The 26,553-nt window shown below is 39.5% G+C and overlaps 1 protein-coding gene and 1 long non-coding RNA gene across 4 annotated transcripts in view; one reads left to right on the top strand and one right to left on the bottom strand.

Annotated features, from left to right (window-relative positions):
- The window catches only part of tmem132e (transmembrane protein 132E), a 427,585-nt gene that overhangs the window by 362,312 nt on the left and 38,720 nt on the right, over positions 1-26,553 (top strand). For all 3 annotated transcript variants that reach the window (XM_013276475.3, XM_005458245.4, XM_019363885.2), the window contains 2 exons: positions 8,510-8,702; positions 17,900-18,043. In XM_013276475.3, coding sequence (XP_013131929.1) covers positions 8,510-8,702; positions 17,900-18,043 — 337 coding nt within the window. The remainder of the gene's footprint in view (positions 1-8,509; positions 8,703-17,899; positions 18,044-26,553) is intronic.
- Positions 19,030-23,106, bottom strand: LOC109203898 (uncharacterized). Its single transcript, XR_002063559.2, has 3 exons — positions 22,886-23,106; positions 21,497-21,650; positions 19,030-19,091 (listed from the first exon to the last, which is right to left on the bottom strand). It is a non-coding gene; the product is annotated as an uncharacterized LOC109203898 (long non-coding RNA).

Here is a 26,553-nt window from a genome sequence, read left to right as displayed (position 1 = left end):
TGGAGTTGGCATGTTTCCCCTGGGTCTGAGTTAGCTTTCTCTTTATGCTCTTGTTTCCTCCAGCAGTCCAAAGACATGCATGTTAGGCCACAGTGACAGAGGCTTAGATGGACCAGTCAGTGACCCACAGGTAATCGGCAGTCACTAGGGAAAAGTATGTATTCTGCAACCAGCTGGGGAATAGCTACTGGAGGTTACTGATAGTCATTAGCGTGAATTTCATTCAAATAAGCAGAAGATGCTGCACCAAAACTCTCCTTGTGATTCCTCACTGGCTGGTTGCTGCATTGACTGTGAAAAGTTTCATGACAGCTTAGAGAGTAAATGTCGATTGGTTGCAGACAAAGTGGCAAGGAGGATATATGGTGTAGCACCCTCTCTGGGGCCAGTTTCATGTGGTGGCAGCCATCAACCTCCAGCAACCACTCGCCAACCATTGGTGGAAACCATCGCTTTGTAGATAGATGGTGACTCATCTCTATGTCTGTCTAAGCGGAGCCTAATCTAGTGATTCTGAGTTGGCCGTGAATGTGAGTGGTTGTCACATCCTGTGTCCATCATAGTGCCATAGGTTGGACCACTTGTACCCTGTGACAGCAGAGATTCGCCATAGCTCCCTACAACAAGTGATCAAGAAAGTAGATGAATGAGATCTAATAACCATTATTACAGTGGTCTAAATCAGTGTTCCCAACCTTTTGGAGCCACGGCACATATTTCACATTAGAAAAATCACACTGTACACCACCAAACAAAAATGTCACAAAAAACATATTGATAATTTTTCCCTGCGCACCAGGCATAGCGGAATTAGCTAGGGCCTTCATCTGGGTCGGAATTTTCTCCAGGACCCAGGTCAGATTGACAAATTTTTCTTTTTAAATATTTATCTATTATGTGCTGCATTTCTTCTTCATTTTCTTGTTTTACTGACAGTTGGCAACCCATTTAATTAGAGCAGGTAGTTGTACTGCCCTCTACTGGAAGAGAATGCAATTGTTCTGCCTGTTACTCACGCTGATCGCTTAGAGTACCAATCAGGTGGAACCAGATAAACTTCCACAGCACACATGATCATTTCTCACGGCACACCTATGTGCTGCAACACAGTGGCTGGGAAACACTGGTCTAAATTATGTCTTAATTTGCAGCTGTGCTGAACTTGGGTCAATTAACCCAAACTAGTAAAAGATGTCTATCAGTGGGACAATAAAAAGCATTTTCTCATTTAATTTAGTATTGACTACTCTAAAGTAAATGGATGTATTAAATTTTAAGTTGCAAAAATACAACTAAATTGGCATTACTTCTTTCATTCTGACAAAAACAAACTGACAAATGTTGCCATGCAACCTGGTTACATGTATTTTAATGGTGTCTTTTGGGAATGACTTATCACGCCCACATTTCTTTAAGGATTCATTTTTATTCTATTCTGTTATGACTAAAGGAAGTCTGCTCCTTCCTCTTTTTTCTTCTTTGAGCTAAATCATGAAGGTAGGTGAAAATTTCCCTCTTACATTTTAAGCAAGACTCAGTGTGCAGAAGCCTAAAACTCAAAGACTTTACAGTAATGAGCCCAAAAATACATGAATACTCAAGACAGTTCTTTCCCTAATCACCCAATTAAATGTGGTAATAGGGAGAAATCTATTCTGTTTTCTAAGTTCAATAATTGTTCTCGTTCATATGCTTTGTTTTGTTTTTTTGGTTACCACTAAGCAAGTTACCAGTCTCAGTCAGACACATGCACAAACACACACTCTGCTAAAAACACAAGCATACACACAGCAGCATCATTTTGCATCTCATTGGCGAACACATCTGAGCACCAATTCTGTTTGAACATCTGGTTTTGTTTACTCAAAATTACCTGAAACTGAGGAAATGGGGTGACAATGTTTTCCCTTCAGGGCGCGTTGTTGATCTCTTCATCACTCTCCGCTCTTTATTATTCTTTAGCTGTCCTCATCAGCTCGCACTTCAGCCGGCGCTGGAATTATTCAACATATTTCTTTGTCTGTAACCCTCCATCTGGAACGGTCCCGTTCTAACAGCAGCTCGTTGATAACGCCACATGAACCGATGCATTATTGATCGCGGTCAATGGGTTTCAAATGAATAATGTTCTTGAAAACACTGTGGCAATGCCTCTGTCATTTAATAAGATGTTTCTTAGTTCAGTTTAATAATTCAGGGTTAAACAAGAGAAGCAGGGAAAAGACTCGGAGAACATTTTTAAATGCCAATATTGACTCTTAACAAAGGCTTCAGGAGGACAGACGAGTACAGTGTTTTGCAAAGCTGCTTCGTCGTCACTGATGTTTGCCCGTTTTTGACTCTGCAAAGGAGAGAAAATGTGTTTCTTAGCACAAAAGATGTCCTCTGTTGGCCTGTGTACACAAACTGTTTCCACACTCAAGTAAGACTCTTTCAATGAACACAATGCACGGTTTACTTTGTTGGCATGTTTTATGATCCAGAAAAGTGCTTTTTCCTGAAATGTGGGGAAAAGCAGCAGATAGTGACTCAGTTTTAAGAGTTTTTAAGGCCCCAAACTTTAGCCGTTTGTTGGTGTATGTGAGCATTAGGGCTTTAAAAAAGTCATTTAATAGAAATACTTTAAAGAAACTGGATTACGCAAACGTGTTTTAGCTTGTTGAAGGCATGTTTTTCCACCCGAAACCTGTCATTCCTAGTCAAACAGCACATGTTGAAGCGTTGTTTTAAATTTTAAGCAAACTTTGACTTTGTTTTAAATGTTCAAAAAGTCATACTTAAGGGCTGTAGTACCACAGACTTAAGCATGAACCATTTTCAACTCTTTGTTCATCGTTTTTGTTCTCCTGCTTTTGTAACCCTGCCTTGCAGCGCTTTGATCCAATGAACACTCCCTGTTAATCAGTTCAAACAGACCTTTGATCAAAGAACCCAAATCCCCCTGAGCTCTGAAAAAGCCCCAAGCTGCAGCTTTTAAAATATATACTTTGTGCTATACACACAGAACATCATTAAGTTAATGGAGACGAGGCCAGACTTTCTTGAGCCATGGTTTCTCCCTTCGTTTAGCCCTTTGGTGTGAAATCACACATTTAAGATTTCACCGCCCACTAATATTTAAAAATGCCTTTGTGTTGAGTTTTGTTACTCCATCAGTAACTCAAGTGAGTCATCATGAATAATTGCATGATAGCTTTAAGAAGGGGAGGTGTCCATGGATCCAAAAAGTCCACCCGGGCTTTCTTTCCTCATGGTTTAACATCTTCAAGGAGTCGCTGTATGGAAGCTCCAGCACTATGTAGTTTCACTTCTTCATCACAGTCTGCTTTTTGTACAGCTGCATTGTGGACTGTTAATCCACTTCCCGAAAATCAATCACAAAGTTGTGGTACTTAATATCCTGGATGAGGCTGCAAATCACGAAATGTAATGTCTTAAATAATTTGGTAGCACTTTATAATAATTTTACACTATTAAGCATCATTAAGGCATTAGTAAGTGCTTAAGTCATCATTTATACAGCATTACTCCTCCTTAGTATTCCATTAATAATACAGATATTATTATGACCATGTTTTTGTGATTACTATTAAGATTCTTACTAGCAGTGATGTAGTGTCAGTGATAGCTGTACATGGTGTAACATTAACAGATGGATAAACATACCTGTATTTATAAATGACGCACTAAGGAGGAGGAGTGATGTATAAATGATGAATTAAGCACTTATAACATATAACATAATACCACATTAATATTTTTTTTATGCCTTTAGCTTTTGTTTTGTATAGATGCTGGTTTAAAAACTAGAAAAACAACTAGCTTAATTATTAGTGTAACTATTATTACTATTAGTTTCTCATTTTTCCTTTTTTATGTATTTATTTATTAGTCTTTTTTTAATTGGTACACTGTACATTAGTAAACAGACCTGTAACTCATCAGTACTTCCTGGCTGGATAGTAAAAGCAACATTAAAAAACCCATTACAGATATTTAAAAAAAAACCAGACATACCAACGATGGTGGAGAAAATCATCTCGGTGCTCACAGAACTGATTAATACAACCTCATCTATAAAGGACATTTAAATGTTGTATGTATTGTGTATAATTTCAGAAACAAGACAGTATGCTTGCAAAAAATTGAGTCATCTCTGCTCAATCTCTTGAAAACCTTTAAAAGTTTTGTTTCATAAAGACTGTAACAGGTTTAAACCATTCAGACCATGTTGTAATGTAATAATGAATATGGGAAATGTGTGGACATGTCGTTTTGTTTCTATATAAAGTCAGCCAGAATAAATGTAATGTAATTACATACTTTTTAAAGTTTAAGACTCAAATTAAAGTTTAACTATGATTCGCAGGTATTTGTGATCGTCTACAGCAGGAGTTTGTCTGCTAAAATATAAATGTTATGTTCCTCCACAGAATGGCCTCGGTGAAAAACACACACACTGATTTAGATCCCAATTAAAATTGTTAAAAAGTGTTATCTAATGAGGTACACTACACATACACAGTCAGTTGGACGAGTCTTGTTTGATTTAGTTCAGCAGGAGAATTAATTAGGGCTAATATAATTAGGTGTATGTTGTTGTGGTGCACGCGTTACAGCAATGGGAAATCAGGGCATCAATGCAGGACAGTGACAGCACTGACATTTCAAAGTGAACCATCGGAAAATTTTAGCCTAAATTGTAAACAGGAGAAAAAGTCACATGAGTGGGTTGTCTGCCGTGCAGGATTTACTCCAGAAAAGTAGCTAATGGACACAGGGACATTCATCGGATGACGCCAATTGTGGTAAAAAATGTGTACCAAAACACACGAGAGCTGACATCTGTTCATTGATTTTCTTCCACTTATCTAATTCAGGGTCATTCAGGTGCCACTGGGTGAGAAGCGGGGTGGACCCTGGACAGGTCCACAGTCTATCACAGGGCCAACACATAGAGACATTCACACTTACTTTCACACCTATGGGCAATTTCAAATCAGCAGTTAACCTAACGTGTATGTGCTTGGACTGTGGGAAGAAGCCAGAGGACCCGGAGAGAAGCCATGCAGGCACAGGGAGAACCTGCAAACTCCACACAGAAACACCCCAGGTGGCCCGTGGATTTGAACCAGACCTTCTTGGCTGTGATTTGACTGAGCTGAACACCAGACCACTGTGCATTTCTTTGCTTTTAAGATTATTTTTCTGTCTATAATAAAGCCAAGCAGAAAATGAGAAGCATTAACTGGCAAGACAAAGATCTAAAGTGAAACATGAAGCTCACACTCTGGAGTTGTTCTGTGGAGTCACGATGCAGATAACAGCAATGTAAAGAAGCAGAGAGGCCATGTTAAGCCATGTGGTAACAGATAGCAGTGCTATAATTCCTCAAATCTGCTCTTTTGATTCAGATCTAAAAACTAATGTCATAATGTCAAGTGAATCTACAGCTCTTTGAGTCAAAAAATCCGAGCTTTTCTTCTGCAGCTCTCAGTTACAGTTTCACATTTTGCAGTTCACTCTCATAAAAAAAAGTATGCCCTCTAACCTAAACCACTGTATTGTGAACATCATTTTCCTTCCCTCCAGCATGGTGGCAGGCAACATAGTATTGAGCGGCTGTACCTGCACTCACTCTAGTGGGCCGTATTGATGACAGTTTGAGTGTGTCACAGACAGACGGAGGTGTTTGTTTTCAGTGAGTGATGTCGAGACAAATAGGCTGAGATCTCATCTCGGTGTTCCTGAGAGGAACCTTTTGTGGGCGGATGGTTGTACATGGAGTTTGATCCAGCTTTCATTAAAAGCCTCTCAGACTGAATGCTGGGAGCTTTCTGCTTTTTGTGAAGGACAGATAGCTACTGCTTCACTTTTCGCTAAAGGTGAGGCTTGGGTGGGATGATTCTCGCAGCAGCTGGAAAGAGAATTAATTTGCCTCTTCACCACCAGTGAGATTGTTTAATGTTAGGCTTGTTGAACCTGAGGATTACAAGCCCAACAAGCAGAATTTTCATAATAAGAAGGCCGCTGTGGTTCTTGAATCGTTGGCATGGTTGTGATAGTAAAAAGCTAAGCAAAAGTTTCTGGTAGATGGAGGCACAAAGGGTGATGGTGTTCAGATAGTTTGTGTGCATGGCCATGAGAACAATCAGGTTACCTACCAATAGCGATTGATCGGTTAGAAGCAAATCTGCAGCCCGTTTAATGACGTCTATTCCAAAGTGAGAGGCAGAACAGAATTTGCAATCTCCTTGCACAGACTCAACACTCAGACCTTAGGATAGAAGGAGAAAGCTGGCGAGATTAGGGAGCAGTGATTGGTTATTGACAAGACCCTTCTCTCTGTTTCATTTAAAGTCAATCCCTGAATAAGTCGTTGTATATGATAACTTAATAAAGTGAGTAGGAAAACCATTAGAAAACTATTATTTCTCAATAATGACCCCTTTGACACTCTTATATAAGTGGAAGGATATAGGAACATTTTTCAAAATCTAATATCAGGTTTTTTCTTTAACTGTACACTGTGATTACAGTACATGGCAATTATGTTGTTCCCTGCCTTTAAGATAGTTCCTTATTTTTCAAAATGTAACCATATCATTAGTTAAAATGAGAAAATTTCAGCACGCTGTCTGCTGATGGCTGGAATATGTGTTAAGTTCCAGTGTGAGACCTCGAGAAATACTGGTGTCGTGTGTGAAATGTTACATTTAGAAAGTGCTTTAATTTTCCAAGAAACCAAAGAAATTGGTGACTGAGTGCGTGTTTCTTAAACCTAAACTTGAAGTTAGTAAGAAAAACAAAACAGTTAGCATAAAAACACAAATAAATTCACACAACAGCAACAACATGCAGCATCCTCCCTTTCTCTCTGCAAGGCGGACAATGAATTAAGTAATGCTGGTTGAGAAAGGGAGAAAATTAAAAGGAGATGCAGTTAAATACTGAAAAATAAGTGCCAGTCAGGAACCGGGTCGATCCAGAACAGCAGCTAAAACACTGTGTGAGCTCAGGATCAGTTTCATGTGAATGTGTGTGAAGTTCTCTCTCTGTGTGTGTCTTCTCTCTCCCCAACCGGTCGCAGCAGATGGCCCCGCCCCTCCCTGAGCCTGGTTCTGCCGGAGGTTTCTTCCTGTTAAAAGGGAGTTTTTCTTTCCCACTGTCACCAAAGTGCTTGCTCATAGGGGGTCATATGATTGTTGGGTTTTTCCTCTGTATCTATTATTGTAGACTCTACCTTACAATATAAAGCACCTTGAGGCAACTGCTGTTGTGATTTGGCGCTGTATAAATGAAATTGAATTGAAGTTTTTGGATACCTGTGCTTGATGTTTTGATATAAAAACATATGAAAGTATCTCTCTCTCTGTTTTAAAAGTGTATCCTGATTATTTTATATGACAGCTTTTCTACATGTGTTTTTTTTGCTGTAATCGGTGTATTCCTGGTCACCAACAGCCATGTCGGACATTTGAAAATATACATTTTTATATCATTTTGTCAAATTATTGCTGTTATAAATACTACATTTTACATTGTAATTTGCTTGCCAAGTAAAAATAAAAACCTGATATCTGGATATCTCTAAACAGACAGCAGAGTGAGCCAGCAATATTAGCATTCTGCTAGTTTGCATGAGCAGAGCGGGGTGGAATAATGACCCAATCTAAACTCTTGTTTCAGTCTGCCCCTGGCTATGACCTTTAAGATTCTATAGCATTGTTGTCTACCTTGTATCTGTCAGGAAATCTGATGAAGACAGTGAAGGAGCTGTTTATGATCCCGCCGACTGAATGAAAAGTGGCGACAGGGCGTTGTCATCATCGACTGTGCCTGACAACTCCTCTGAGCTCTGCTGAATGTGTGACATTGATTTGACTAGAGCAAAAACCAAATCCTAGAGCCAAGATTTTAATCAGAGGTCTTGTCCAGGGCAGCTTTGTGGCCATTGATTCACTGATCCAACCACAAAACTGTGATCAATCTTCAGCTCCTTTCTATTCAAGACAGAAAAAGCTACGGCCTTATTTTGGAGGTGATCACCTGCTTATGTATATGATTATATGCAGAACTTGTATATGGTGTTCTATTGAAGGTCTACAAAAAGTTCTACTTTAAGATATGTAAATGTAGAATCGCTTTGAGTGAAGAACAAATACTGAAACTGCGCCATCTGAGAAGTATCTATTCAGCTCTAAAGCTCTTGGCTGCAGTGTTTCACACGCTGAAGTCTTAATGAATGCATTATTTCTTCGTTTCAACTCGAGGGTAACTCGGGGACAGCGTTAAAAATAAATTAAAAGCAGTGTGTCAACCACACACTAAATGACATTTTTAATAATTAAGCACTACCTAGTCAACTATTTCATCACTGAAAACAAATATACTGCCAGAATTTCTGCTTATGTACACTCTCCTGTGTTTTGATGAATATGTTGCTATGAGCAGTGTTTGACATTTACACTGGGCTCTGTTTGATGGTTGTCTCCATGCGGTCTGGCAGGGATGTGGTGGGCAATGTCGAGGTGATGCAGCTGGACTTTGAGATGGAGAACTTCACCAGCCTCTCGGTAACCAGAAGGATCAACTGGAACATTGATTACAAGGGACAAAACCCACCGCCTGATTCAGAGAAGGTCGTGACAGAACTGACGGTGGTGCAGCGGGACATTCAGGCCATCATCCCTCTGGCCATGGTGAGTAATGAGAAATTCATATAGATGTCATTTTTAAAAATTCACATTCATTTTATTTTACTCAGTATTATTTAGTTAAAGTGTTCGTGTAGGTTTCTGCCTTAAGCCTTTGAAATATAACACATATTATGCAGTTACAAAATATTTTTGTAGTAAAACCATCACTAGGTCTGATATTATGAGCCAAATTCAGTGTGAACTATTACATTAGCCATTGTGTGGCTTCCATAGAACCAGAATAATACACTGGTTGGTTTCTTTAAAAGCTCAGTACCCTTTTACAATATAACTCTGACAATGTGTTAGTGCTGCAACATGCTTATATAAGGTTGTGAATAACAGGGACTCATTTCTACTACCACTAAAATCTAAGTACAGTAGAAAAAACACAATTTTGGTAAATAAGAGACAGTCTGTTATATTGCAAATGAGAAATAAATTATACTCTAGATATTTTTGTAAATACTGCATACCTATTTGTAAGTACTGGCACACAAAACAGATGTTTCAGTTTGTTACTGTTGAGTAACACTAAAATATCGGCTGTTACAGTCGGGACTGCAGTGATTTATTTAAACAGGAAGAGAATGTATAGAATAGAATAATTTACACTTCAGAATGCTAATCAGTTACAGTATTCAGTTGTATTTATATAAAATGTGACATTACTGTACATTTCCTGTGTTTTTAGCGATTTTTTGCAGGATTAGTCATTTAAGAGTAGCAAGTAACCGTACAGTACAAGATTTTTACATATTTCTTCTGAAATGTCTAATAGCCATTCACTTTCTGCTTCCTGATTCTTACAATAAAATGTCAGTGTAAATTGCACACCTGACTTAATTTTTAATATTTTATTTTTTTATATTAGTTTTCCTTTTAATCAGCGCACATTCATTCTTCAGCAGGTCTAGTTTCAGTATACAATGTGTGCAGAGCATTCAGCACACAGACAGCTTGCCATTGCACATACATCCAATCAACACCTACACCGTCTGCAGCGACTTACTGATTGTTCAGAGCCGACAAGTCCAAGTGTCTATTACTCCTCTAATCTGGACTCTTCCTTTTGCCTTTTGAAAGGTGGCAATTATTGAGTGTTAAAAACAGATTATGGAAACAAAGAGAAATTAATCAGCCTGGCAGTGCTGAGAGCATCCAGCTACACCTGCCTTTGTACTTAACTCTCTTGTGGTTTTCGTGCAGTTGTTTAGTGTATTGAAATCCGCTGTTTTGCCAGTAATAAACCGTATTGTTCATGGCACATAATACAGCAGACTGCATGGAGCAGTAAATGTCTAAGAATTGCTCAAAGCTTTTTTCTTAGAATGTTTGCATATTCATAGGAGCGAAGGTCATCAGCCCTTTACAAACGTTAAGCTGTTCCACCAGTACAATGTTAGCTAATGTTTTCTCTTACAATACAGAAAATATGCTTTTAAAAATATTTTAAGACATAAGAAGGAGCTCTACACTGACAACTCCTGAGGCTTTGTGCTTCTAATAACAGCTCTTGGTTATCTGTTATATATTTACATAATTGCAACAGTTCTGCATCTAAAGCTCCAATAAATATACTTGAGCAGCAGTTATGACTTTGTGTGCTTCACATCTGTTGCAACATAAGGTTCGCTTAATATCTCTGGGCCCCTTGATATTTGGGATTAGCATGCATCTTGTACCCAGATGTGTTTCGCTGCGTTGCAGAAATAGATATGACTTTGCCCTGTAAAATTTACAACCAGGGTGAACCAGGCTGCATGGAAGAATTTGCAACCTCTACTCTCTCCTCACTTGGTCGAATTGTTTATTGTAATGGCGTTCAGTTGCAGTCGCTAAGCGCACCCATCATGTAAATGCTAAAAGGAAACTGGCATTCTTGTCATTTTACTATTTTAGCTGTTGTGGAATTTCATGGCCATCGCGAAAAATACTTCCCTGCTTGTGTTTTCAAACTAAAAGGAAAAAAATGATCTGTAACAAATTGCACAATGAGACCAGTCAGGCTTGATCAATTTAAAAAGTTTTCACATCAGTGGAATTTAGAGTGCTTCCAATTAGTCTATCAAGGATTGCTGACATTGTTCAATGACATAAATAGACACAGTTTACTTAAAATCAAACTTGAGACAATCTCATTTCCACTAAACCTCATGAATCTAGTGAACAAAGCCTAAACTTAAAAAACGATTATGATCAGGCAACATTTACTATTTCCAGATGTCAGGATCTAATGTGGTCACCTTGAAAAAGGAGAGTATCTTATAAATAGATTTTTATTCATATCAAAGAGTGAGAGTGATGATCCTTCTGGTCCAGATAGAAATGTAACACTTTTAGAACCGATAATAGAAACTATGCAAACTGAAAACAGGCAGGTCTATCAGAGCAAAAGGAGAAGTCATCATCGCAGATTCTTAAATAGCTTAAGTTTAGCTCCAATCCCCTTGAAGGTCTCCCCCTCAGGCAGCACAGAGGTGCTTCCAGCTCTGCTGCCGTGTTTAGACAACTCTGTAGAAGTCCTGTTCTCACCACTCTCGTGATTGCGTGATTTCGCCATGGACTTCAAACTTGTGCTGAAAGCAAACATCAACTTCTGTGTCAAACTGACACAACCTTCATGTCGAGGATCATTACCGGTGATGAGAGTTGGGTCTCCTGCTATGACCCAGAGACCAAACAGCACATGCCACTAGCAGAGACCGCAGTGTCCAAGCCCGAAGCCATCTCATTAGGTCAAGAGTGAAAGCAGAAGCATTTTTTTTTTTTCATCTTTAGAGGGTCGAACCGTCACATCTGTGATAACGACCTCAGCTTTGGGGCAACCTGCCCCATTGCTGCAGCTTTGCTTTCTTACCCAAAATTATGCTCAGGCTAAATAGCTCACATTTCGACACAATGGCAGAGATCCAGCATGCATCATAATGCAGAATACTGCAAGTGGTGCAAAAGTGCACTGGCAGAAGTTCAGGAACAGGACAACATAAAAAAGTTGAGGCAAGTTTTCATGAAACTTTTTATTTGCCCCTCGTTCCACACAGTAATGATTGCCAGTGATTGTGTTTCGATAGTCGTTGTGGTTATTTTGGGGGGACATGAGTAATTTGCTGACTATGACTGATTGATGGTTATGAACGTTGAGTTCTCAGCATGGATCTGACCCTGCAGCAGGTGCGTGTTTCTCCAGTCCTTAACAGGAACGCCGTCTAGCAACAAACTATAAACAGGATGATTTTATGATCAGATTGCAAAGTAACTATCACAACAAACATGAACACTGCTGCATATTTATCAGTTCAACCAATGTGTCCCAAGGGCTTTTTTTATTAGCATCTCTTTGTTGCCCAGGTCAAGGTACTAAAATATTTAGAGCAGAAACTAATTATGTTAAGAGTACAATAGTCAAAGAAAAACAACTCTCATGATATAACAAGAGTCTGACTCTGATATTGCACATCTTTCTTCTTCTTCTTCATTTTCCTGTACTCATTTTAAGCTTCCACAGATGCAGATCCACTAACACTGGTGGCAAACACCCACTTATAGCCTGTAGAACAAATCAGCTCTTTGTGAAACTGCGGATATACAGGGGTGGGAGGTGGTTCTGTCACTAAAATACAAAAATGATGCTTCTTGTGTCACAAAGCGACAGAGATGAATGTCTAGAGTGGAGTCACGAACAGTGAACGAGGAGCGAGAACAGCGAGGACGAAGAATGAAGAAGAGCGTCTCACAGAGAGGTGGACGTCCCCGGGTTGTGTGCCAACTACAGCTCACCCGCTGCTGATGAGAGGAGGAAGGGGGAGGAGAAGGGAGGAATTACTGGTGAATTTACAGTGTCAGAGTGAAACAATTCCAGGGTGGTAAGGTTAAATCAACCCCGGGGCTTATTGCACATTTTGAGCCGCTATTAACACCAAACCACTAAAGCCCTCTTTCACATGACTTTTTTTTGAGAGAGAGAACTGGCAGGATGATACAGAGGAGGGAGTAACAGTTATGCCAGATTCCCACTTCCATCAGCTGCTCTCTGCCACAGCATCGACCAGATGTTAAATAAAAAATGATGTGATAGAGATTCAAGTCATGTGTTATTTTCAAATGTATACGCTTGTGCATTTATAAAGACACACATCTGGCAAAAAGTATTTGCTTACATTATTCAAAGGCAGCTAGAGAGGGTAATAGTTGAGCATTTTTCGTGGACTCGCACGCAAAGTAAACTCGCCTCATTGCTCCACAAACCCAGACCCCTGTGGGCATTTGCAACTAAGTTATGTAGAAATGGGTTGGACAACTGTCTCTAATCACAGCTTAGAGGAAACTGACATTACATACACACACACAAACACACAATCTTCTCAAACAGAATACAATTTTTAAAGTTATAAAATTGTAAAACTAAATATTACAGAATTTTAAAAAACGGTTATTTTTCTTTCTTTCTTTCTTTATTTGATTAGCATTCAAATATCTCAATGAATACAGAATAAAGATCTACCACAAAGCAAGAAAGCACGAGACAAGGCTAATCAAAAGGTATTGGCTGAAGCACATGCTTATTATGCCAACCCTTTTAACTAAAGATCGTTTAGCATGCAGCTCATGTACACAGGGCTTGAAGCAAAAGAGTAAAACAAAACAAACAAACAAACAAAAAACAAAACAAAACCAAAAAACCTTCAACCTTAGATAAGTAAATACATTAAATTTCATAACAATAATCAAAGCAAAACAACCAAGAGTTTCAGTATTATTATTCTTGCTTTTTTCATTCTTGATTTATATATTTTTATAATACTCTAGGTTTAAACATGTTTTTAAACAAGGAAAATAAACTACACCTTTTTAAATCACTGTCATAACTATTCCACAAGTTAACTCCTCTAACAGAAACACATGTTTGTCCTTATCTTGTTTTTTTTAAAGAAATCTGTCATAGTCAAGTCATATTTATTTGGTTAAATTGGAAAATGTTCACTAACAGTGGACTTGTTATGCTTATTTCCAAGTTGACAGTCTTATTGTTGGATTCTACTGGAATAGATATGCACGATTCAAAGTTGCATGATGCCAGCTCTGTCTTCTGATTGGTTGCCCCTCTCAAGCAGCATGTGGTCTTCATTTGATACAGGCAGAGCTGTAGACCTCAGATGATGTTATTAGAGATATCCTCCCTCTGTGACATGAAAAAAATAATCCGGCTTTAGCCCAGTTGATATTTTTTACCTGGGCCACATGATGTCAGGTGGGCCAGTTTGAATTGTAATTTTATGCTTTTAAAGTCACAAAACAAAACCACTTGTGTTCAGTAAGATGAAAACAGCATTTTTAATGTTTGCCGTGGTGTATTTAAAAACTGTTTCACTGCTTCCTAAAGAACTTGATAAATAAGTGAAACGATAGCCGAGCAAACTGATGACTGATCGTTGTTCTCTGCTGAATTTAGGTGAGTATAATAGAGATCCCATTGCAGCACACGTTTGCTGGTAAAGTGTCTTGTGTTTTGTAATATTTACCAGATGCTGGAACAGCAAGGAGAGCTTAGGGAGGATGTCTTTCAATTAGGATTGTCCCCTAGAGTCCAGTCAGTTATCCAAGGTGGTCTGCTGTGCTTTGCTTCCCATAAATTGGCCCCACACTCTAAGCTAATAAAAAAAAGCTGCATTTCCTGCCTGATGCCTTAACTTCAATAACAAAAACAAATCAGTTCTAATGCTAGAATTTGTTGAACACATTTTGTTTTATTATTCTAAACAAAAGGTCTTTGAAATAGATTGGTTTAATCATGGGGTTTTACTTGGATGAGAACATATTTTTGGTTAATACAACTGCCAAAAAGCATGCTGTTCCCCTAATGGTTCAGATCATTTTACAAGGATATAAATGCGTGTGGATAATACAGACACAAGGAATAAGGTACTAACCAGAAACTAATATAGATTTATAATAGAGGTCAAACAGGACCTAATAGACTTTTCTTTAAATATAAAAGAACAGAAATAAAAGCTTTTCTTTAAGCTCCACTCAAGAATCTGTTATGATGCTATAGAGAAGGCATATCTTTAATATGGTTATCTCTGTGAGTGACGTCTCACCCACTGGCTCTTCAAACCTTCTGTTTTTGAAGGGCAGCCAATTACTAACAAGACTGATGTAAAGGGACAGAGAAGGAAACTCGTGTTTTATTTCAGAAAGTACAAAAACTTCATAAGATATATAAGCATTATTTTTGGTTACTGTGAATCATAAAAAGGCATTTCTAGTACCTTCAGTAATACCTAGTGTACTATCATGCAACTACTTCATTAGGTACAATTGCTAGTACTTGATTGGGACCCCCTTTTGCCTTTTGAAGCCAAAAGGAAATAATCTTCATGGCATAGATTCACCTGCTCAGAGATTTTGGTCCATATTGACATGACAGCATCACACAGTTGGTGCACATCCACGATGTGAATCTCCCGTTCTACCGAATCCCAGAGATGCTCTTCTGGACTCGGATGTGGTGATTGTGGAGACCGTTAACTCATTGTTGTGCTCAGGAAACCAGTTTGAGATGATTTGAGCTATGTGACATGGGTTGGGTGTGCTGTAGGTATAAAGGGATGAACTTGGTCTGCAGCAAAGTCAGGTAGGCTGTGGTGTATGATGCTTATTTAACCTGAACCCTAAGTGGCCCAAAGTGCTCCAAGATAATCTTATATTGTCCAAGTTTGGTAGCCTTGGTTACCAAACTTGGACAGCTAAAACAGCCTCGGTTTCCTGTTTTAGCTGACAGGAGTTCTGTTCTTCTGCTACTGTAGTCCATCTACTGAGGCATTTTGTGCATTCAGAGGTGCTCCTCTGCATACCTTGGTTGTAAGGAGTGGTAATTGGAGTTACTGCTGCTTTTCTATCAGCTCAAAGAAATCTGGCCATTCTCCCCTGTCCTCTGGCATTAACAAAGCAGTTTCTCTCAGAGCAATGCCGGTCGTTTGGTAGTTTCTCTTTTTTGGTTAATAAAATTGGCAAAAAGCATGCTGGGCCAAACCCCAGAGACGGTTGTGTGGGAAAATCCCAGTAAATCAGCCAATCTGCCAATGAAACACTCAGAGCAGCCTGTCTACCAATAATCATGTTCACAATCACTTAAATCAACTTTAGTCCCCATTCTGATGCTCAGTTTCAACTTCAGCAGGTCGTCTTGACCATGTGACCAGGAAACAGACAAAAGTAGCTTTTTTTAAAGCCAAAGCTGCTGCTGATTAATGTGAGCATGTGTCTTTCAGGTAGCACTCAGTGAAGTCGCTCTGTTTTCTATCTCAAGAAAGTTCCTGAAAGTTCTGTACTTGTTCTTTTTTTTTGCCACATCAATGATTCATGATTGAACTTTGATGGAAACGCTCACTGTTAAGGAAATGATACTATATATATGCGCTTGCAAATCCTATTTCGTAGAGACTAAAGTACACTGCTCTTTTGCAGTCTTAGCTGTCGGTAGTCAAATGTGCAGAAGTTTGTTAGTCTGAAACCCAAATAAGGACACTGTGAATACTAGCCAAGCTCTCATCCACATGAAGCACAAATTTTAAAGATGCAATTGGTAACAGTAAATGCAAATTAACGTCCATTTCCACTATTTTTGAGCGGGCTGGTATAATACAGGGGGCTCTGGTTTTCCCTCAGGAAATGAAAGTTAACGGGTATATTTTTCTGCACAGATTTGTACTGTTTCTGCTCTGATTTAAAGTGGAAATGTCCTTACTAATGTAAAAGAAGACAAAAAAGTCATGCCCCATAAAAAGTCAACTTCCTGCTTAAGACAGTGAGACTGTCGTGTGTTGTATTAATTTCAAACATTTTCGGTTTTGATTAAAAATGAGCCAGCAGACACACAGGAATGACTTCCTTTTAATTCTTACTTCTGTCCTCTTTTGTGTTTGCCTTGGTCTAGATCTGCGAGTCAGAGTTTAATGAGTTGACAATTCTGTCAGATAGACTGATTTTATCTCTGGTTGTGCCTATCGAAGGCATGAATTAATTTTATGATTAATTTAAGAACTGCTTGTGTGCTCACATGTGTTGCAGCGAGATTTCTGCTCATGTTCTGGGATGATGTTTTTTTTTTTTCTCTAGCACTTATGTTCATTTTTTTGAGGGTGCATGTAAACAAGAGAGACGTTAACTAATTAGACAGCAAACTAGCAACAACACTTCTAAACTTGAGAGCGTCCAACATGTGTGAAAGAAATGCCTTAATATAAAGCCGCCCACTCCTTTCCCATTCTGCTTTCTACATTTTTCCTGTGTGCACCAGAGGAGAGGTTGCTGAATAAACCTATGAAATCATGGCACAGATTTGCAGCTGTATCAGTCAAAGAAAGGAAACATTAAAGATTTCTTTCATGTATCATTTTCTTATTTTTTCAGGTAGTCTTTGTGTTTATGTGTTTATGATCAAATCAAACACCATCCCAGCAGTTAGACTACGGTTGACAGATTTTTGATAATATGGGCAACTGAGACATTGTCAGTGCATTTCCCCTCGCGCCCTATGCTGATTCAAATTCTAATTACCCTATACTTTCTCTCCTGTACCCGCATGGATGTTGATTCAAACTAGAATAATCATGTAGCCCGTTGAATGGACAATGAATGAACAAAAATGGATGCATTAGGCCTGAATAAAGGAGCCTTTCTGTCATACGTCCTCCCATTAAAAGCTATTTTAACACTTTGCTCTTAAATCTCATACTGACAGCAGCACTTCCTCTCGCTTTTTCCAGAATAATTAGGATTTCAGTGACGCATCCAAGTGTGTGTTAGACTTGTGTGTTCCAGCTAAAATTGCATAAAGGATAGGTCCGTCACAGTGCATCAGTACAGTAAATGTCTTGTTTGTCTGAATTTTTTACTTGAGGTTGCACAAAATTAGGGGGAGAAAAGGTGGTTATTACTTTTCTGTCCATTTCATCCCCATTTGGAAGAAAAGTGCGCAGAAATAAAAATGTCAGTTGATGTAATCCAATGAAAGACGTCTCAGTATAGAGTAATGAGTTCTGCTCCGCCACTGAGAGTATCACCTAGTAGGCACAGGAGCCCTGATGGTAATGGCTTTAAATGTGGACATGAGTAATACTGATGAAATATCAAGGAAAATCACTCTCTGCCTCTCACTGTTTCGTGAATGCCATGTCTATTTTTTGTCTCCATAGGACACCGAGATTATCAACACGGCCATTCTGACCGGACGCACTGTGGCCATTCCTGTCAAAATGGTCTCGATTGAGATGAACGGGGCAGTCACTGACGTCTCGGCTTTCGTGCAGTGCAAGTCCTCAAATGAAGACATTGTTAAGGTAGGCTTAAAGTGATCTCCTCTATCCGAAAGATGCTTCCATGTTACTACAGTCGCAACATCACGAGGAAGCTTCATTTTCGGCTGCTCAGTATGAAGTATTGATTTGATTCTTAGTTTATTCATTATGTTCTTTGTGAGGTACCCCCACACCTACAGCATGTGTGGGAAACACTTCATTCATTCATTGAGATCAGCTTATCCGATGTGCTGAAGTACAAAGCCCATCATCTCTTCTTGTTCCCTTAAATGTGATGACTAAAGGAAAATAATAAAGCAACGTCCCGGGATGCAGAACAATCTCACGCGGGAATCCAAGCTGTGAGTGCAATATCAAGTCTCGTTTGTTGATTAAATAAATTAAATTGGGATCACAGCAACTTGCAGAGCACATTAGAGGCTGTGATTACGCAGTTATTATTTTCTCCACTCAGTTACAGTCGTAATAGATTGCTCTATAGGCAGATTGCATAATTGTATAGGCAGAGCAGTGAAGTGTTGCGGTGCCGTTTTGCACCGTTGATCAAAGTGATGGTGGAAGGGGAGACGTGACCTTCGTGGACGTAAATAATGTGTTTTTTTTCCACGCAGATACACAACGGTGCAAACAGTTCAGCTTGGATGTGGTCCCAGTGCTGGCACATGCAACTTTTAATGAAGTTGTACTAATAATTATGAATGTAGTTTTAATAAATGAAACCAACAAAGAGGTTGTGTGAATTTAGAAGAAAAGGGAAAGAAAGATTAGAGAGGACTGAATGTGCTAACTCAAAAATATCTCAGTACGCAATAAAGCAGTCCCCAAGGCCACAAAAGTCTCATGTTATGAGGGATAAATGAGATGAATCGAATACAATCAACCCCATTCGGAAAGTCTTTTGTCCATCCGTGTGTATAAAAAACTATTTATGTAAAAAGGGAAAAAAAACTAACATTTTTAATTAAAATAAAATCGTTTGCCTTACTTTTAGTTTTCACTGTGAGCCATGTCCTCGTGTGTCCTCTGCCAAGTAAGGTTGTCAAGTAAGGTTTCTCATCCTTCCAAGGTGCTTTTGAACAATACAAACATGCAATAAAAAAAATAGCAGTGCTGAGATATTTCAAGACATGTGTTATATATTATCACCCTGTCTATCAGAGTTTCTTCTGTGTAACTGCTTCACCTACGGCTGCACCTTATTTAAAGGTTGTGTGGCGATTAGAAAGCAGTTACAGCCTCGTGTAAATACACTAGACTTGGAGGGAAACAGCCATCAGTGAGCAGCAGGTCTCAGTGTAATAAGCTTTAACTGTCTGGATTATTGTTCTGTGGTACTGTGTGTGTGTGTTCACATGTATATACAGTACACGTTTAGTACTCTTTGGGCTTTTTTTTTTTTTAATGGCTTTGTATTCACACTTTACCACGAAACCTCATCTTTTCTTTCCTCAAAGGAAAGTTATTTGTGTTGGTGTGTTGAGGTGCAATATTAGGTTTACGTAGTTATCTGCTAATTATATGGCAGTGCTTTTCAGGCCATGTTGCAGCAAAGTAATCTAAGTATGTCCCCCAGTCACTCAACCAAAAGTTTGCTAAAACAGCTTGTTTCTAACAGCCTCATCAACATCCCAAAAAAAGGATTACTGTGAACCGTGAATCGCACAAAGCTGCTCAGGTAGAATCAAGAATAAAAAGTACGAAGCTGAAAATCACCGTAACAGGTCCCCTTTAAATATGACCGCATTAATTTCCTTCTATTTCAAGAATCCATTCTGTGCAGAAGCGTCTTTTGTTCATTGAATAGTAAAACTATCATATCCATTCAGACTAATGAAATCCTTTGCAGCACTTTAGCAGCTCCTGAAGGTCAAGTGAGGCAGGTTTGATTATGGATTTTACAGACTGAGGCCATGAAGCCATGAAGCAGAATCAGACGGCGGCTTTTATCACATCAACTGGGACCGGCCGGTATCTGTTCGTTTTAACAGACCCGTATCTGTCCAATATATTTTCACTCTGATATACCGGACTAACTAATGTTAGCCACCTCACACGTTCCATGCTATCTTGTAAACAAATTGGTCCCAATTAATGGCTTGGATGCTTAAGGGGGATGGATTAATTTATGGCTTTCCAGTAGCGACTTGTTCCTTAAAGGTGGGAGGGGCTCCAGTCGCGGTGCATTGTATTGTATTGTACTGTCAATAGAAAAGAACAGGTGTTGCTTGGGGACGACTGGCCTCAGCTTGTCATTTATCATTTTTCATTATCCTTTAAAGACAAGGCGCTGGGCCATGTGATATTGAGTGGGCTTGCTTCAGTGATCCTGCCATTGAACATTCGAGGCTAATTTAAAACGAGCCCTTCAAGCCCAGGAAACGCACGAGTCATGACAGTTCAATAAAACGGGCCACGGAAAGCAGAAATAAGAGACTCACGCTGAGCCTGATAAAGGTCCAACACTCCATTGTGCTGTTGTTGTTTTTAATACCGCGCACATTAATCTCGTGCCAAAAGTAATGCCAATCTTTTCTAATCACATTTTCTTCTTTTACTTGAGGCATTCTAGTTCTTTCCAAAGGTTCGTCACGGCCCCTGTAGCCTCGTGACTTAAGACTGCAACTGAAACAGCAGTTAAACTAAAGTTATTTCCAAGACGATGTCTCCGAATGAGCCTTTATTTTCAGGCAAACGCTCTCATTTGGATATTTGCCAACCCCTCAGGCTGTTGTCGTTTTTTTCCAGCTTGAGGGTAAAAATAGGTGAGAGGCTGTCATTTTTCTTTACAGACACTTTTATTTCTTTCCTCTTTGGCAGTAACTAAGGTGCAGCGAGCATCAAGAGCCTGTGGCAGATAAGCCAACCTGCGCGTGCACAGTAGTATTTGCACGCGTGAGCAGCTGCAGGAGTAATTATTCAGGCACCTTAGTTAGACAAGGTGGGACAAAATAAAGGAAAAAGGGTTAAGGGAGTCTGTTAGGAGGTCTGGGGAGTATTTGACAGCCACTAGTGTGCCGTTGTGACTCATATACCCCGTCTGAGGCCACAGATAAGGCCTTGAGTCTACACGTCACATCTCACGCTATATAGCGTACCATCCTCCCAGCTTCACTTCCATATTAATCTGATGTACTTACCTTCAGTACAAATTTAGTTTCCAAAGGACAAGAAAAAGGCTTATAACATCAGAAATCACCGCTTGCCCTTTCTGCTGTGCGCGTGAACATCCTTGCAGCTCAGGTTGGAGTTTATTTTAACAACTTGGTGGGATTTGGCTCTTAAGGAGATGTTGTGGTCCTTGTTTTTGGTTAAGCTTCTTAGCGCTCATTAAGGCTCATCCTGTAATGATATTTTTCACCAAAACAAAAAGTGCTTTCCACATGGGGAATTCTCTGTGTGATGATGTCCCTGTGTACAAATTCAGGTCAGTAATGAAATGCTTGTCCAAGTTTAATGTGGCTAAAACTGACTGACCTGCACAGAGCCGTGACCTCCACCCCAAGCGAGACCTCTGGGAACTGAACGCTGACTGTGAGCCAGTTTGCTGACCGCAGGTCGACCTCACTAATGCTCTTATGGCTGAGTAGAACCAAATGCCTGCAGTCAGGTTCCATCCTCTGTTGGAAAGCTTAAAAACAGTAAAGCAGAGACAGACTGGCAGATTATGAATTGCTCTGGATTTAAATGTCTTATAATTCATGGCAGGAGCACAAGGTTTTCGGAAATAGTATTTTTTTTGTAGACTGGATTTTAAGATATGCAGAGTGCATTTTAAAAGTTCTGCATACACTGTACAATTCAGATGAAAGTAACTTTTCAGTGTTGCAGGCTGAAGTGAAGACTCGTCTGATTTGATATGCAGGCAAAAATTTCTGTGATGTATTCTGCCTCAAAACCTCTGCAAATAAAATCAAACTACCTGGATGACTAGAGTTGAGTTTTTCTATATTAAGAAGTCCATGTTTACTGATTACTTCTTGCATTATGAAAAATATATATAAAAAAGAATGTGGATATTTTATTACATCCAAACAAAAGGCCCCAAAGTTTCCAGAACAACAGATCATTTTCACACTCAACACCATCAATCCTGCCAACAACAGGATAATGGGGACTGGCTCATTTAGCTAACAGAGCTAAATGAACTCAGTGTTTGCACTGCTCTTGAAGCCAGGAAACATTCATCACACAGAGAAAAACTTCATTGCAGCTACAAGACACAATTCCAGTAATCCTAGCCATATGTCAAATTTGATTTCAGTGCTAATTTGATACATGCATTATTCCTAAACGGAACCTCAATTTGGCAGAAAGTCGTGTGGAGTCATTTAGTGAACATTTAAATTTCAAAATAAAACCTGGCATGATTGGGGTTTCTTTTTGAAAATGCAATCCACACAGGAGAAATGTGTAAAGGTCTTCAGGATGGCAACATTTCTCATCTGCAACGACTCATTCTTTGCTATGTGTGTCTTTGTCTGATAAACTTCAATGAAATCAGAAGTCGCGTGGTTTAACTGAAGCACTACCAACATAAAAGAGAAGTCCAGGGGCGAATGCAACCTTCCTAAAACCAAAATATCTCTTGTGCTGTCCAAGGATCTGCAGTTACCTGTTCAGAAAGAAAACATTGCCACTGACACGCCGTCAAATAATGAGTGTGGTAGAATTTGACCTAAGCAGCTAAAGAAGGGCAGGAGACAGATGCTGTCCAGTGTAGCGAGTGATTTATTCATCATTTTTGTGACCAAACAATATTTACAAAAAATAAAAAACTCAACTCCATAATTAACTCAGTTCAAATAAACATAACTGAACTTAAATCAAGTGAAATTAAGGTCACATGCACACAGCTACACTGACCTGATCCTTTCTTTTCGAACAGCCGCGTTCATCAGCTTAAATAACCAAACAATCTCCCCCCTGGACTACTCCATTACATAGGTAAGACAAACATTTCCCTACTCAAACGTATACTGCTACGCTTCCCTAGCAATAAAACTCTACAGTGTAATCAATACATATTACAACAATAAATCAATTTCTCTATAAACACACTCTAAAATCAACTTATTAAATTACAAGGATTCTCCCCCTTCTGGTCTCTTCCTTTGACCTCAGACTAACCAGGAAACTATAAATACAGGAAGTGAAGCTACATTTCCTCCTTTTGATCCTGGAACACAGGTAGGTAAGGTGAGTTCAAACTAGACAAATTAACAGTTGAAATAAAAAACACGTTAACTTAACAAACTTGTCAGAATTGATTTAAACAAGATGTTACATTACATAGTCTGTAAAAGTGCAAAACATAAACAAACCCGGGATAGTACATGTTTGCCTACTACAGAATACATATGAGATATGCTAAATACATATATGAGATATTTTTGGGGAGGTGAGAAAAATGAGTTTTATTTACCCAAAAATGCAAAAATATACAAAATGAACTAACAATACAGGAGCCTTAAGAAAGAAATGCCCGATTAATAAGTTAATATAGATCCAAACCAACTGTTCAACCAAATAAAACAGATTTAACACAAGAAAAGAAGGAGACTTTAATAATGGCTGATCAGAACAGGGGAATGCAAATATGAACAAGTCATCTAACAACAAAGAAGCACAACCAACAGTTAGTTTAATAGTCACTTCAAATGAATAATAATCAACACAAGACTAAGCAAATAGGCAACTTGTCAGTCAAAGAAACTATACAACATTTAAGATAAATTATTTAACTAATCTAACCCCCCACGAGAGAGCTGCATTTGGTACGACCCATTCGGCAGCTAGCTAACTGTGCGTGCTACAAATACAACTAATATATTTTAACAAGTAAAATACATTTATAAAATAAAAAATGTATGCATGGGGGTTCACAACTTCACAGTTGTGTGGCTGCAGGTGCTGCAGTCACAAGAGCATTTTCAAATCTTTGTGACTTTGTTATACCCACTAATAATCAGCACCCATGACCATCACAGACTAAAATCGGGTTTAATCAGTCTGCACTCATCAGCTGGGCTACCAGAGGTTCTTTCACTCGTTGCTCCTCAGACTGTGAATGTTTGTGAGCATTTTCTGTGGCTTCAGAGGAGGTTTTACAAATCAGATCAAATAACTGCAGTGAGGATCACGTTATCGTTGCTTTTAGCTGGACATTAATACATTTCAATGCGAAGCTTGTGTTACAAATGGGTGCTAAAATGTTTGTGGTATCTATGAGGCTTGGGGGGAGGGGGGGGTCGAGCTGCGTTACGAGAGGGGCAGAATTCAAATTTTGAACCACCTAAGGCTTAAAAGTCTTGATAGCGCAGGCCTCGGCTGCTTTGTGTCTCTCTTCTCCCTCCAAATTTGTGGCAGTTCAGTGCTAAATAGCTAAAGTACCCCTTGACAGGGTCCCGTGTAAATAACGTGCCGATGACGTAATGACAGTAAATCTACATTAGATGTCTGAATGCCCGAGATGCATCAAAATTATGGCTCAAGTTTCACAATGGATTTCCTAAACAAATGTTTTAAACTGCTGTCAACGCAGAATGTGGGTGAACAGAGGAGTTTGCAACATTAGTGACCCCCGGGGGAGCTGTCACATTACAGTGGCATTAGAGCATTGCTCACTTCAAGGACAGACGCCGCTGCCTATAGTGGAACAGTTAGGTATATTAATTGAGTTAATGTTATGGAATAAAAGCATGAAAGGACCGTAGGTGTCTTCGCCTGTATTGACGCAGTCGGTCTCTCTGTGCGCTCTGGTGACCAGCGCATGACCAAATGCAGCACTTGCACTTGCCCCGATGATCTGTCTCCACCCAGGCAATCTGCTGGCACCATGGAGGATGCCACAGCGCATTAGCAGCGCTGTGACGGCATGTGGTGGCTCAGTGTGTGAAAGCCCTCCTCAGCAAGCCCCCACAGGGCCACTGATACCCAGAGTTGCTAACAGCTTTTGACTTGCAATTAGCCAGCCAAGTTTATCAGCAGCAATAGCTGCAGGAGCTGAAGCAGTGCTGCAGCTCCAGCGTGTTTGTGTGCGTGTGTGGCCGTTTGTCTGTCCGTGACTCGAGGGTATAACGGAATACGTGTCAGGCAGATATTCTTAAAGCTACACGAAGAAAGCCATGCTGTGATTAATCAAAGGTGGCCGGGGTTATTGTGTTGACTTACTTCTTTTTTTTCGGTAACTCAGTTCATCCAGATAAGGCTACACATCAACAGACAGGGCAATAACATGAATTCGGTGGTAGCCCATAAGGTCAGAAACCCGCAAAATTGCATTAACTGAACCAGAGGGAAAGACTGTCATCTTAAGAAGTCCTTCCAGCACCCACCCCTCCTCCATCTCTGGCCTGTCTGCATGTGGGGAATTATATTACCCAGACCTCCTCCCAGTTATGATGAATCCCCAGCCCTGAGAAGACTGGCCAGCCCGACCTCCATTTGCGGGAGATTAGATCCTCTGATTACAATGCCAGCTACCTCCCAACACTAGATAAATCTTCAGTGGAAGCCCAAAAGCAAAGCCCTCCAGATCCATTGCAGTTAATAATTTAGTGTTCGAAGCGGACAAGTATTTATGATAATTCAAATGGAGCGGGAGATTTTTGACTGGATGGAAAACCTAAAGAATGGTTTCAAGTTAAAAATGGCATTTGCAAAGACTTAAATTTAGAAGTGTCCACATATTGAATTCATACTCGGTGTCATTGCTACGCCACAAATGATACCCCATAATAAGAGTGTCTCATGAAAGCTGAAATCTGTGAATATATTTATCTATGTGCCCAAAGGTGTTATGAACTAAAGTTCATGTAAAATGTCACATTGCTGTCAGCACTCTTATTATATAAATAATGTGCTTGCCTAAAAGCTTTTCTTGGCATATTGTGTGTCTGTATAATTGTTCATAGATCATTACGATGGGAATGGGCAAGAGAGGTGGCGGGGTCGGGACGTGGCTCGAATGCATGATTTGCACTGAGCACGCTTAACAAACGCTGGGTTACTTAGAAGCACTAATATGACTGCATGAAAGATGCAAATTAGATTAGAGAAAAGCATTTTGTTTACAACACTTGTCCACAGCGATGTGCCATCGGGATCGGAAACTGCAGGGCTTCAGTCTGATGTAATCTAAGAAGCTGTCGTCTGGTCTGCTGCATACCAACATTTTAAACATTTTCCTGTAGAGTCCTGTTCTGCGTGCTGGTCATTGTTTACACATCCCGATATATTTTAAAAAGTTAATTAGAAGCTGCGTGGCTGTCACACAGTTGCAGTTTTTTAGTGTTCCTATAGTTTATTTTAACAAGATTCTCAGCCAGTAGAACTAAGACTAACGAATGGATACGTAAAAAGCTTCAGACACCGAAAATCTGAAAATGTAAGCGTCATGCTAAAGTTACCGCTGATTTTGATTGATTGCTTTCATATTTCTGGCTCATGCTATATTCACACTGCTTGAAAAAACATACAAAAAGGAGTAAGCCGAGCGCGGCCACCTACGCTGATGCCGCCGTCCTCGCTAA

This window comes from Oreochromis niloticus, linkage group LG10, assembly GCF_001858045.2.
Source record: "Oreochromis niloticus isolate F11D_XX linkage group LG10, O_niloticus_UMD_NMBU, whole genome shotgun sequence".
Lineage (NCBI taxonomy): Eukaryota > Metazoa > Chordata > Actinopteri > Cichliformes > Cichlidae > Oreochromis > Oreochromis niloticus.
This window is presented reverse-complemented; position numbering and strand designations above follow the sequence as displayed.